This window comes from Haplochromis burtoni, unplaced genomic scaffold, assembly GCF_018398535.1.
Source record: "Haplochromis burtoni strain Fernald_Lab_line unplaced genomic scaffold, NCSU_Asbu1 Contig_28, whole genome shotgun sequence".
Taxonomy (NCBI): domain Eukaryota; kingdom Metazoa; phylum Chordata; class Actinopteri; order Cichliformes; family Cichlidae; genus Haplochromis; species Haplochromis burtoni.
Genome location: NW_024582389.1, coordinates 267,040 through 281,262, shown reverse-complemented (window position 1 = coordinate 281,262; position 14,223 = coordinate 267,040). Strand labels below are relative to the sequence as shown.

Here is a 14,223-nt window from a genome sequence, read left to right as displayed (position 1 = left end):
GTACTATCACACGTGCTCTTCTGCAGACCTTGGTTGTAATGAGTGGTTATTTGAGTTATTGTTCCCTTCCTATCAGCTCAAAGCCATCTATCCTCTGACACCAACAAGGTATTTTGACACAGGAAGCTGCCAATAACTGGATCTTTTTTCTTTTTCAGACAGTTCTCTGTAAATCCTAGAGATATTTGTGTGGGGCAACCCCTGTAGTTCAGCACTCAGACCAATCTGTCTGGCACCAACCATGTGGCAGAACCGTGTCAGACTAAACAAAATCACCTTTCTTCCCCCAATTTGTTGCTCAGTTTGAACTTCAGTGTTTTTTGCCCATGTCTACATTCCTAAATACATTGGGTTGCTGCCATGTGACTGGCTGATTATATATTTGTGTGATCGAGCACCTGAATAGGTGTACCCAATAAAGTTTGTGGTGAGTGTGGTGTGACCTGTGAGCCAAGAAAAAAAAAAAAACTTGTGCCTGTGACTGATTACGGAGATATATTGTATATGTCTAAGTAGCTAGATAAAATAAAAGATGAAACATCTTCACGAAATTTAAAGAAGTCCAGCTAGTTTATTTTCAAGATCCTTAGACTACCATGACCTGGATGACAGAGAACCTACACAGATTGCATATGCATGCCATGTATCTCTGCATTTTAATGCAAACTGTCTGATTCAGTACTGCATTCTTTGTGATTTAGTGGCATGGTCAGCAGGCCACTGGTGTGAAAGTCTCTGAGCAACCATCAGAAACAGAGTCCATGAGGGTGGCCTGAGGACCCAACATCCTCTAGTGGGCCCCGTGCTCACCAGCACTAGAGCCTGTTTGAGACGCTCCACCACCACAATCTTTATAAGGATAAGCTAAAGAGAATGGATGGATGGATATGTTGTAGTGATATCGTCCAGATTATGGTTATCAGTTGTGTTTGAAACTAATCAGTGATGCCATCAACCAAAACGGCATCAGTGTTTGTTGGTGCAGAGAGTGTTTGAAAGCAGAGAAAGGCAAAAGAGTTGAGAGAACAGCTGAAAAACTGCATGTGTTGTGAGGTTTTCTTTTATGACGCAGTAAGCACAAAGGTCTAAGGTTCAATGATCAACACTCCAGAAAGCCACAGTGCACACAAACAAGCACAGAAGCATAACATGTAATTTATTTCCCAGATTCAAACGGTTTAAGGACACCAGTGCATACAGTAACATGCACCAATCCTCTTACTAAACACACACACACACACACACACACACACGGTCCAGTAAAACTAATCTTACTAATCACACGGTTCGACTGTTGAAACAGAACAAAGTTCACATTGTCAACAGCAGTGCTGTTTCTCCCAATCAAAGTGAGTCGGGGACAGAGAAACACAGGAAGTAAACACACTAAAAAGAAGAAACAAAGAACTGGACTTCTTTTAGCTCATTTTCTCACTGTGGAAATAAAAACACGAGATTTATTTTTCCTGCATAATCTCAGCGGCGTCAGTAGCAACTGACTGATTTCTAAGACAGCTTAACGTCAGGAAGGACAAAACTCATTAATCTCTGGAGAACATCTGTAGGTCATTTCCACCTAAAGGCCTTCAAAGCTGCATTACTGGGGGCCTAAAAACCGTAAGTAGATTTGGTTGTAGTGTTAATGATAACTGTGAGTGTGATTCATGTTTTGTATAGGTGATCCTGCTTTATCTGTACTGACTGCACACGTTCGTATGGACAAAATGAGCACAAGGTTTCATGGCCAAAGAGTGAAAGAGTCACAAATGTGCAAGCTATTTGTCCGTGGACATTAACTGTATGAACTGTACTTTAAGTGGAAGTACATTTCTTGCTTGCATCGTGCATGTTTTCAACGCTCCTCTGAGGGGACACGTAACCCAGGCAACCAAGAAAAAAAGTGGTGAAACTGCGTGAACTTTTGTATTTTAGTCTAAACCATGACCGAGATCAAACAGTCTTGTTCCTAATACAAAGCTTTTGGGAACATGCCACTCAGAGCGCATCTGGAAAGTACTCACAGCACCTCACATGACCACATTTTGTCATGTTACAGCCTTCTTCCAAAACAGATTTATTTTTTATTTCACTCCATAATGAGAAAGTGGGAAAAAATAGCTTTAAACTGCAATTTCGTTAAAAATCAAACAACTTTATAACGTGTACGTAAGCTGTCGCAGCCTTCCCTCGATACTTTGTTTTTAAAAAAGTTACAACTCTGCAGTGTGAATATTTTCCAAATGCACTATGTGTACATGGACACAAGTGAATCCATAAAAGCACATGTTCATGTGAATAAGGGAAAACACGTGCGAAGGAACTCGAACAATAGATTACATGTTACAGTTATCATTTCATAACCTGCACTGAGTCCGACAAGGCTGCTTGAAAGGGATGAAAACTATGATTCAAGTTTCAGCAAGGTTAGCTGAACCTGCAGGGAATTATTATTTTAAATAAATATCATTCTAAACTTTGTATCAAAACCAGTGTTTGAAACACAAAATATATAAATGTCATGATTGCAAAGGATTATCCATAATTTAGACTATAGAGGCTTTAACACCAAGCATGGAAGCAACATTGATGCAAGTCGGGAGTGTTGCATTGTCACAGTTTACACTTCTAATCATATAGAAATACATATTTAAAGCAATCACCCATCTGTGTAGTGTCCAGATGTCCATTCCTGGATGAGTACAGCCTGCAGCTGTGCAATGGTCATTGATTGCGGTTGCCTCTGATGAGCACACAGCATGTCCTAGGCAAGTTCAAAAGAAAACATATCAGGATTAAATGCTGATCAAAGACGTTCCCCGATATGTCCCTTTTTGTTGTGTTGTAGTTTTTAACCATACGGTGCAATGACAATACAGTTTATTCTGAATCTGATCCAAAGGGACAGCTACTCTGGTTGTGTATGTTCTAAGATCATTGGTTTGAGAATGTATACAAGTTTATTCAGTTCCACCCTTAACTAAAACCAATCAACCAGAAGCGAAAACTACACACAGAATGGTTGTACTGAGAAATCGATTTAAAAGAAATTTGGAACAGGTTTCTTATTTGATGTCTGGTGTTTATTCCAACCTTTGATTGGCATACACACGCTTGGCTACTAAAAATAGTCTGCTTTTATTAACCCTTTAAAGCCTGAACCATGAAATAATTGCCAGGCAATTGTAATTCTGAAAATAAAGTTCTATTTTCAATTCAATTTTATTTGAATTTTATTTTCTTTATATTGCAAGGTAGACCCCACAATAATAAAACAAAGAAACCCCCAACAATCACATGATCCCCTATGAGCAAGCACTTTGGCGACAGTGGGAAGGAAAAACTCCCAGGCTCAGGGAGAGGTGGCCAATTCACATATTTGAGTTTTAATTTATATCATATTTGTTGTTGGGTTTTGTTTTGGCAAAATATTTATTACTAAATTTATTTATTTTTATTTTTTTCAGAGGGGTTAAGTCTCAAAAACTCATGTATCAAATATGATACACTAGGTGTGGGGGGTTAAGCTGGTACTTGCTAGTGTACGTTTCTTGTACAGTAAATGCTTCATACTACAAAAGCAGCTGCAGACCAAAGAGATTTTGGGCTTTAACTGAAAGAAAAGTCGTCAGCACTACTGTTACTTATTTGTTATTTAACCTAAAACTTAGCTGTTGTCGGTCCGACACATTAAAGTACTCGCGTTGATGTGTTCTGTGATCATATCGCCACAGCAGACCTGATGTTCTCCCCGTTTCTGTTGCTTCACAGGACTAACATGGCTGTGCTGACTTCCCCCTGGGCTGATCTGGCTCTGTTCCTGCAGGGAAGCATCACGATGTCAAACAGTGATGCAGGCAGCTTTTTTCCAGTGTGGCTGTTTGGACTGATGCTCTTCCTGTCTGTCTCTCTGCTGCTGCTAGCACTGATCATCCTCCTCAGTTGGAAACTCAGACAGGGTGGGCATTTCTCATACTCACTCATAGTATTATTTGAATAGTATATTACAACTCACATGACCCACAGGTAAACAACAAAGAACCCAAACTAAACTACACTCTGACAATTAGTTACACTGGCCTGGTTTTTGTGGATGCGTAGTGAGAGAGGATTGCCACAGGCTTTAGATTACTCAACACATGAAAAACCTGGAAACATGCCTTTTCCTTCATCTATGTGTGTGCACAGGTGTTGCTTTTGCCGGATAAATCGGACCCATTTGTTCTTTGTGCGGCCATAAAACATAGACATGTGCACACATCCTGCTATGATCATGGCTGTGCTTTCACCATTTGCTCTGGTTCAAAGTGAATATATTAATAAAAAGATTATTCATGTGTAGAAAAATCAATCATGGGGAACTCCAGCTGCTTTTTGAGAAAATCTGACTCTTTTGTGACCCGTTTTTAAAAGACAACCATGTGGGAATGACTGCTGGGCGTGATTGGGCATCAAAGCAAGAAAGTGTGCAATTTTTAGGGATTTTACATTGTCTGCTGTTTATTCGCATGCTAATTACAATCATTTACAGGTAATCAAACGGATACTGTTTGTCAGTGGTGCGCAAATTACACAAAGCTTCTATTTATGTTGGTGAGAAACAAATCTGGGTCTGTGTTCTAGATGGCAAATCACAACAGTAGAAAGAGTTTTACAGACATTTTACTATTTGATGAAAAATATTAGCTCATTTTGAATTTAATGGCAGTAATGTGTGTCAAAGTTGGGGAAAGTGCAACAAAAGGCTGGAAAAGTAAAAGAAACAGCCAGAGGAACATTTAGCAACTAATTAGGTTAATTGCCATCACTGTGTTAAAAACAGACATGATTCGGGCACGGAAACTACTTCATGGGCTCAGGAACACTTCCTGTAATCACTGTCTGTGAATACTGTGCCATCCACACATGCAGGTTAAAGCTTTATCGTGCAAAGACATACGTGAACATGAACGCTGGACTGAGACAGAGTGGAAAACTGTTCTGTGGTCAATCAAAGTTTGAAATTCTTTTTGGACACTGCATAAAGAGGTGAATTGTTGAGTGCCGAATTGTTATACGCACTCAGTTCAAAAGCCTGCATCTGAAATGGTATGGGGTGAATTAGTGCCAACAGAACTGGCAAGTCACACAAGGTACCAGCATTGCTAAAAGATAAAAACAAAAAAAGGAAAGTGGCAGTGAGCGTCAGTTTCCTTGGTGAAAATGCCTTGTTGATGTTACAGAAGACTGGTCAGACTTCTTCAAGCAACATAAACTCAAATAGCCACTGGTTACAACCAAGGTATGCAGAAGAGCATCTCTGAACACACGGCACATCAGACTGTATCAGCAGTTTAGGCTGCTGCTGGTGCTATAATGATGTAGGGGATGTTTTCATGGCACAGTTTGGGGCTTCTTAACACCAACTGAGCATTTTTTAAGCAGAGCCTACTATACCTAAGTACTTGCCTGGTGCTGGGCAACCACACAGTGGCAGCACCGAGCACAGCAGGCAGTCCCTAAAACAAAAGAACTCGTAATAGAGGCGCAGAGAGCTCCACTCCCATCTCATTATCAATGGAGAACAGGTGGAATATGTCTCCACCGTCAGGTTTCTGGGCACCCACATCTCCACTGATCTCACCTGGACCCACAACACCAATGTTCTAGTAAGGAAGGGCCAACAGTGGCTGCACTTCCTCCATGTCCTCAGGAAGAACAACCTGGACCACAAGCTGCTGCCAGCCTTCTACCTTGCTTGAATGGAGAGCGTGCTCTCCTATACTGCCTGGGTGCACAGTGTAAATTAACACTGCCCAGAAAAATCATCTATTTCCCTCTGCCACCCCTGGCTATCCTTAAATCCTCCTGTCTCAAGACAACTAGGGTCATCACAGGTGACCATTTGCACCCCACCCACCACCCGTTTGCCCCACTGCTCTCTGTTTGGTGCCTCGGGTCAATCAGGTCTCACACCTCCAGACTCACTAACAGCTTCTTCCCCTGGGCCATTCTGTTAACCAACACCATCGCCCCACGCAGAACTGAAATGACAAGCCTGTGGCACCAAGATTTCAACTGATGAAAATAATGTCTAAATTAATTCAAAGTGGAATATATAAAACTTATATAAAATATTGTATAAATAACAAAATTAAACTTCATTCTAGTTACAATAGTAAATGTTAAAAAGACTAAAATATTACACATAGAGCTTATAACATTCCAGTTTTCTTCTGTTTTTAGTCTTCATCTCTAATCTTTCATCCACAGCTGACGCTGATCTGTTGAAGCTAGCGCAGGACAGAAGCTCCATCAGCACCACCCACAGGCATGTGCACAGAGGACGGCACAGAAGAAATGCTGGATCTCATTTCTGCGCCTGACAGTCGTGAACGGACACATTTTAACACAAATGAAGGAACATCCTTTGTATATGATACTATGTGCTCTCTCCTGAGGGGCCACATCATGCTGGACATTGAAGACACCGACGTCGTCTGCCTCACCCAACTGACATGAATTAAAAAGCATAATTTACACATGGATTTAAGTTTTAGGTATTATGTCTAATAAATATGCTGCACACATTTTCAATCACACTTCCAAGGAAATGAATGAGGAAATGAAGCGAGTATAACAATCCTTTATTTAAACAGTGTTACACAGGGGGGAGGAGTGGCTGTGTGGGGGGAGATACAAGACATTTAAGCTGCTAGACAGAAAAAACCCTACTGGTGATCACTGGTTAGCTAACAGAGAGCAATGAGGCAGTTGGTAGGTTTTCCAAAATGAGTTTCTGTAAAGTTTCCTTTGTTTGTGTGAGTTTTATTTTATTAATAAAATATAAAAACTGTGCTGGTTTCCCGTTTCTCCAGAGTGTGAAACAAAGCCTGAGATTTAAGTGTTCAGAGGATCCTCCAATTATAACCTGCTATGACACCATGTGGATTTAACGTTCTCTGATGTGGATTCACAGGCGTAGAGGTTGGTAAAACTTTTCTTGGTGTAACCTAACGTAACATGACACATTTGGGAAAATCCGATTCCGCAGCCTCAAAGCTCATGTGATTGGCTAAGAGAGCCCAGAAGAACCCGGAAAAGCGGTTAAAGCTGGGGCTAAACGTACAAAAAGGAAAACAGTGGCAGAAATTTCCATTTGTAGTGGTTTTCAAAAAAAAAACAACAACGACACTGCAACAATTTTACAAATATGCAAAATGGAGGGGGCACAAGAAATCCCACCTTTAAACAACTAGATCACAGAGAAAAGATGAGAAATTATGAAAAAGAAAAATCTACAAATGTGGTCACTGTGATATTACCAAAGGCTTTTTTTCTTTTTGTTTGTTTTTTGGAACATCAAAAGCTTCCAAAGCTGCCTAGTGTTGCACGGTTTACATTTTTATAAAGAAAAAAAAATGCTTTTCTGCTGCTTTGTCTCTTTACAAGAGGGTTCGAGGTTAAAGCTTCCCCCTCGTGGAATGTCATTTAACTGCATAGTAGAGCTCAGACCTGCGTTTCCTGATTTTAAAAAAGCTTCAGTTTGATGAGCACGCTTAACTACAAAAGTTTTAAAATGGGTCAAATTGGGCAGTGATTACTCATCAAGTTAAAAAGCTGATTAGCGGTTTTTTCTTCCTTTTTTAATTCTAAAAATGAAATAAAATATCCTTTTGTCTCCCATTTAAAACACGTCCAGTCAAAGAGGGAGACGTAGATTAATCCAGACCAGTCTAAGGTGGAATGTTTATTATACTAAATCAGTGGCACTTCTTCACTTACAATCAGCTAAATTTCAGGAGAACATGACTTTGCCTTTTTGCTGCTTATGCTAAAAATGCGCGTCAAAGTAAATGCACGAGACCAAGCACCTAGCACATTTAATGCCCCCAATATTTACACAAAGCTACAATTTAGTTCACTTTCTTTTTTTGTTTTTTGCAGAGCAAAAGGACAGAAAATGAATAAAACATAATGAGTTTCCATTTAGGGGGTTTCAAGAGCACTTCAAACCCTCTGATACACTTCCCTTTAAGCTGCATTTTGGCTGGTGCGTTGTAACTTTTGTTTTTTTTTTGCCTCAGTTTGAAGTGTGGTGACAGATTCAGAGTGTTGCGGTTTTTTTGTGGTGAACAACGTGGAAATCGGCTGAATGAAATGTAACCAAAATAAAAACAAAAAGAACATGCAGAGAAACGTTTAGCTGTAGTGAAACAGTTACAAAGCAGCCCGACGCGCTGTATGAGCAGAGATCGTCCACACGCTCTCAAACCAATTGACGTGGTAGCGTCCTACCTAGACTCACTCGAGACTCCTGGAGGATTAAACTGCGTGAAGACATGCTGAATTTAATCCCATACTCTATCATATCAAGCAGGTATGAAAAGAAGCCGGCGATGAACTGAGCTGAACTACGGCGGCAAACGGGCTCCTTGGCAGAGTTAGCAGGCTGCATTAATTTGAGTCTGAGCTGCTTTCAAGTCATCCTCATTTTGGTACCTGTGCTAGTTGGAGCACTAAACTCATTCTGAATAATTTAAATAGCAGTGTTAATTTTGCATTATGCATTAAGCCTTCAGAATATTAAAATACTTCACTGTGGGATGCAAGAAAACATGCATTATTATTCAAATTCTCTTTTATTCCCTGGTACTTATCGGGCAATCTCCCAATTATCCTTCACTTTACAGCTCCGGTCTCCCAATCCAAAGTCAGTTTATGTCTCCCTCGCTCCCCCTCAGGCCCAGCGGGAATGGTTAGTGTCGTACAGTGGACGAGCCTGGGGAGTAAAAAGCTGCTCCCATTGATAACCTTCATTTTTACTGTGCAGAAGTTGTCATTTTCAGTTCAAATCCACCTTCAGTTTAGCTTAAAAAAAATTTTAAAACTGTAAAATTGATGGAATTTATTCCACCTACATTTTCGAACTACTGCTGAAGCTCGCCGACCCTATTTAAAATGTTCAAAACCCGTCTCTTCTTCCAGTTTAGAAAAAAAAGTGAATTGAACTGAAAATGCACTCACGCGGCTGCACACACAAGGAATGTGGATGAATAATAACTATACAGGAAAAAAAAGAAATAACAGAACCAAAAGACCTGGATGACTCTCCTGCAGATGTTGAAGTTACAGCTCCCGCTCTTCTCTAATGATCAGGAAGTAGAAGTGATAATGTGAGGTGCAACGTTTCTACCATTCACCTGTGAATATGTGAGAGTGAGTGTGTTATATTAATTAAAAAAAGAGCGGACCAAGTTGTGACACCCTGTTTCCTTCATGTTCCTTATAAACTATTATATTACTCTCCATTTACATCACCATGAAGCAAGAGGGGGAGCTGTAATTTAACAAGTTACCTTTCTATGCCAATGCACCGGAACCCAAGTACAGGTGCATAACCTCACTGTTATGATAAAAAGCTTTCTCTACTTGAGCATCTCAGCGTGTTGTTTTTGTAAGAAACATTAGCTGAAGGTCATCAGTACTGGTACAAAATGATCAATGCAAGGATACAGTTTCATCCAGATTGGTTATCAGTGCATCCCTAGTTTCATCTTTGTGATAGAGGACAAACATGCTATCATCTGTTTATAAAACAGTTACAGAAAAAGCACAACTAAAAAAAAAATAAAAAGCTACAATTGTTATGCTAACAAAGTGGTTCTTTTTGTTCCCTCAGAAACAATGAGAGATTTTTTTTTTCTTTTTCTTGGTTTTGCAGTGAGGGATTTAGATCGCACCACAGACAATAAGAAAGGAAGAGAGTGGCAACTTCGGTCCATTTGTCAAACCCTTCTCTCCCTGTTCTTTAAGCTCCTCTTCTTCTCCTCCTCCTCCTCTCCCGTCAGTCAAGGCTGATCGTCGTGGGTGATGAAGGTCATTCGACAAAGAAAAAACAGTCATGACGGGCCCTTCAGCTCTGGGGAAAAAGAGAGGGGGTGGGGGGTGGGGGAGTAATCAGCCTGGGGCACTGCGATGATGAAACGACACTGGTTTCCTAATCAAAATGTTCTCCTTGTACTCCTTCCAAAATCTAATGCCTCTTTTCCCTTTTTCTCTTTTCAACTGTTGCAGCATGTGTGATGGCAGCTGGTTTCTTTAGCAGCTTCTCCACATGCACCGCTAAATAAACCTTTCCCCATCAAATATAAAAAGATTAATAATAATAATAATAATAATAATAATAATAATAATAATAATAATAATAATAATAATGATGATGATGATAAGCTACTATTTTTATCATTACCTGAGTTCAGTCAATCCTCCTCAGCCAGCTCAGTTTCTTTATGAACCACCACTCTGGTAACAGACATGTCAGGATGTTGCTCTTTGGCCTCCTTAATGGCCTGGGCCAGTGCCTGCAGTACCGATGGGCAACCACATGGTGGAAGCACCGAGCACAGCAGGCAGTGGAGGGGGAAGGAGGGGGGGAAATGGTGGAGTTAAATGAAAAATAAAAGAAGAAGCAAACAGAAAAAGACATATGTGCTGGATTTACAGTCAGTGTGACATTTTACTTCTTCGGATCAAGTAAAATGCATTTAGAAGAAGAATTCACTCAAATCAAACCCATCTCAGTGATATCCAAATCTGTTGTTTTTGTGTAAATCCAGCGAATTAAACCAGACAGGCAACTTAAACAAAAAGACGAGCATGCAAAGAGATGAAAGAGACATTTACTGTCCCAAACATTTCAGGGCTACATGCAGTTTGACATGAATTCCCATGAAGCCATTCACACAGGTGAAAAGATCTCACATGGAGTTTTCCATGTTATCTACTGGAGACTGTGGCAACCTGCTAGCAACCACTCTCAATAAATGTTGCGCTGCCTAAGTACCTGTATCGCTACACCCCAATATGGACAATGAGACTTTTTAGTATTGCTTTTTAAGTATCTGAATCTGGCAAACAGTGCACAAAAAATTGCCAACCTCAGGGCCATGCATAATTAAGAGATGGCTCAAATTAAGGCTGGTAGAATGGATCAATTACTTTTGCTGGGGTCTTTAGGAAGCTAGTTTAAAGTATTTAAAAAAGATCAATTTTCATACATCTGGACTGGACTAACTGAGATGTGATCTCCTCTGTGCAGTGTGTATTTTACTGTACTCTGATTGTCACTGAGGAAATGTGACAATCACAGAAAAACATAGTATGTGAAATTAGTCACTGCAGGAGGAAAAAAAAAGCAGTATGCCAACATTTTATACATGAAAAGATGTGGTGAAGAAGTCACAGCAGCAGATTCCAACAATGAGTGGAATATGGGTGGATCTGATGGCGTGTGTCAAATAAGTGATTCAAAAATAAAACGTAGCATTAAGACTGCAAGTAACATGATTGACATGTCCCAGAAACCCATCTATTCTCTTAAATCTTCTAAATGAGAGAAAATTATTTCCTTATGAGTCAATCTGCAGAACAAGGATCTTAAATTTAAAGCTGCCAAGTTTGGACTTGGATGTGGTTTATTTATCTAAGATGACTCTTTTAGAGACTTTCACACCATCCACGTTTGGTGGGAAGAAAAGACCCCGTGAGCCCAGTTGTTGGAACACGAGGCAAAGCAGAGGGGAAAGGCTGCGTCCCTGAAAACTGACCTGGTCGTGGTCGATGTCACAGTCTCCAGTAATGACGATGCGTTTTTCAATCCTCGTCTCTGATAGACCGCCCTTTAGCGTCTGCAACAAAAGATTATCACATTTCAAATTGGGCAGTTTGCAAATGGCTGCAGTACAGCATTTAAATTAAGATATAGCATAATGAAATTATGTCCCCTGTCACAAAGACACAGGCTCAACAGAAATGAATGCGTGTGTGTTTTGGGGTGTGTGTCTGTTCGTACCTTGGTAATATGTGTGGTTGTTGTAGTACACAAAGATTCAGAGGTGATTGTCTGAGCAGTCATCAACACTCCAGGCTCACCATCACCATTACCATCCAACTGAGAGACAAAAAGAGATCATTAGCTGATGTTTAAAATAAATAAATAAATAAATAAAACTCGTTTCCTGTAGGAGCAGAATGAAAAGATGGCGTCATGCACTGTAGCTAGACAGGAAGCACTTTGGAACATGGAGAATGCTGACGTAGCAACGATCGGTCTAAATATTTCACACAAACAATATGAACCACAGATGGTGACACACATGGGGAAAAACTAAACAAGCTTCTCCGTTTTTTTCTCTCTCGTGTTTGCACCTGCGCAGCCTCGTATGTGATGGTCTTGGTTTCCGTATGTACGATGGGCACTTCTTTAGTGGCTATCTCGGTTTTCTGGGCTGCAAACGTGTCTGATATAGTCACCATTTCTGTCTTTACCACAGGCGGCTGGGGAGGGAGCAGAGAGAGGAGTGAGGAGTTGGGGGAGGGAAGAGAGTTAATATATTAAACCTGAGGCAGACATGGGGAAAAAAGAAATTTTTATCTATGCAGTTGACAAATCTGTCTTCAAAATCATCTTCTATCATCATCATTTTGAAAATATTTTTGTGCAGGAAACACCAGTACATGTAGATGTAAACAGCACATGTGAGCCACTGCAGCAAAACTCATGCACAGAAGCAAGAGCTCCAAAAGCCATGCAGACAAAACCATGAGAAACACAAGTAAGACAACGTCTGCAATGCAATGTAATAAAAAGCTACGGCAAAAGGACAACTATGGAGATATCTTTGGTGTTCACATGCAGCCTAACATTGTACCAACGTGCATAAAAAAATGAGCCAATATGACAAGCGGGACTCAAAACAGCTACTGTAATGTAAACAAGGTACAAAGATGAGTGGTTGGCAATGATGATTTCCACAACACTGTCACTATGACGACCACAACACGCCAATTAAACAGAAAGAGGAGCATCACTGCCAAACACGCAGAGGATACGCACATATCAAAATGCAGCATGCAAAGCAAAAAGAAAACAAAACAAAAACACACCTAACAGCACCATGCATTTCCCACTTAGGCCCCATTTACTTCACAACACTAAAAAAAAAAAGTAGCAACACACCACACTGCGTGGGACATGATAATGGTATGAATGGTATCTGACAACAGCAGATATGAAAGAAAGTCAAATGTATGTTTATGTAAATTAAAATAAAGACTGAAAATATTCATGTAGATGAATTAATATGAACACCAAAACAATGGTGGTGAATTGTAACTTTAAAGCACTGCTCCTTGGTTTCGGCAGTTTTGAGCATACTAATATAAAGCTTTTATTTTCATAGGATGAAGATGAGTGTGAGGATGTACATGGGGCTTAAATATTCACACAAGCAGGAAGGAAACCGGCGCTCTCAAAAGCAGGGAAGGAAAAAAGTGGGTGTTTCTATAGTTGGCAGGAGAGGGATCAAAGCCCGGGGAAGCTCCGCAGTCGGCCCAGTGAAGACTTTACCTCAGAGCAACAAATAACCTGTGGCAGCGGCTCTGCTTCAGTGAGCGAGGGCTCTCCATTCATTTTAGGCTCCTCCTCTTCTTCTGCACGAGCATCCATTACAGTCACACCCTCCTCAGGCAGGGTGAGGCCGTTAGGAGCTTCATCGGGCGTCACCATCGGATCATCTGTGCTCTCCTCAGTCTCACGCTCAACTTCTTTCTCTTCCTCTGCATTTGTTGTCTTCTCTGTCTCTGTGTTGTCCTCCTTCTTGGACTCCACTTCTTCTCGACGGGTTTCTTCTGCAGGCTGGATGACTTCAGCTGGAAGAGAAGAAGCATCTGAAGCCAACACCTGTAGCTCTGGCGTCTTATCTTCCTCTTGCTTCTCCTGCTCTTCTTCCTCTTCCTTCTCCTCAGGTATTTGTGTGTGAGAGATGGACACAGGGAGATATGGATGGTACTCTGCTTCTTCTTCACTCTCGCTCTCAGATGAAATGCTCTCTTCCTTCCTCGGCTTTGCTTCCTCAACTACCACCGCTTCCTCTTGAACTTCCACTTCCTGTTCCCTCATTTCCTGCTCTGCAGAAGGAGCAGCGGGGGTACTGGCTGCAACCGTGACAAGTCCAGGTTTGGGAGCTCTGGAAATCTCTTGGACGACAACAGTTTCCTCGATTTCAACCTCGGTTGTCTACACACAGACACACACACACACACACAAGCACGCATGTACACCCGGTTCACAGACACAAACACAATGAAGTGCGCAAACACACATGCGCGCACACACACCACAACAACAAACGCATGGAGACAAGAAAACAAAAGAATAAAATGATCATTGAACATAAATGGGAA

General features: G+C 40.8%; 1 protein-coding gene and 1 long non-coding RNA gene across 16 annotated transcripts in view; one reads left to right on the top strand and one right to left on the bottom strand.

Annotated features, from left to right (window-relative positions):
• The first annotated feature begins 1,305 nt into the window (after positions 1 to 1,305).
• On the top strand, positions 1,306 to 7,206 carry LOC102300870. Its single transcript, XR_315495.2, has 3 exons — positions 1,306 to 1,617; positions 3,769 to 3,956; positions 6,250 to 7,206. It is a non-coding gene; the product is annotated as an uncharacterized LOC102300870 (long non-coding RNA).
• epb41l2 (erythrocyte membrane protein band 4.1 like 2) overlaps positions 6,607 to 14,223 on the bottom strand; it is a 51,062-nt gene continuing 43,445 nt past the window's right edge. For 10 of the 15 annotated variants that reach the window (XM_042219096.1, XM_005917600.3, XM_014332176.2 and 7 more), the window contains 6 exons: positions 13,388 to 14,056; positions 12,187 to 12,315; positions 11,831 to 11,929; positions 11,586 to 11,666; positions 10,229 to 10,340; positions 6,607 to 9,898 (listed from right to left, as the gene is read on the bottom strand). In XM_042219096.1, the coding sequence (XP_042075030.1) occupies positions 10,239 to 10,340; positions 11,586 to 11,666; positions 11,831 to 11,929; positions 12,187 to 12,315; positions 13,388 to 14,056 (1,080 nt within the window). In that variant the 3' untranslated portion in view covers positions 6,607 to 9,898; positions 10,229 to 10,238. The remainder of the gene's footprint in view (positions 9,899 to 10,228; positions 10,341 to 11,585; positions 11,667 to 11,830; positions 11,930 to 12,186; positions 12,316 to 13,387; positions 14,057 to 14,223) is intronic. The other 5 variants (XM_014332183.2, XM_014332184.2, XM_014332185.2 and 2 more) reach the window with 3 other exon arrangements.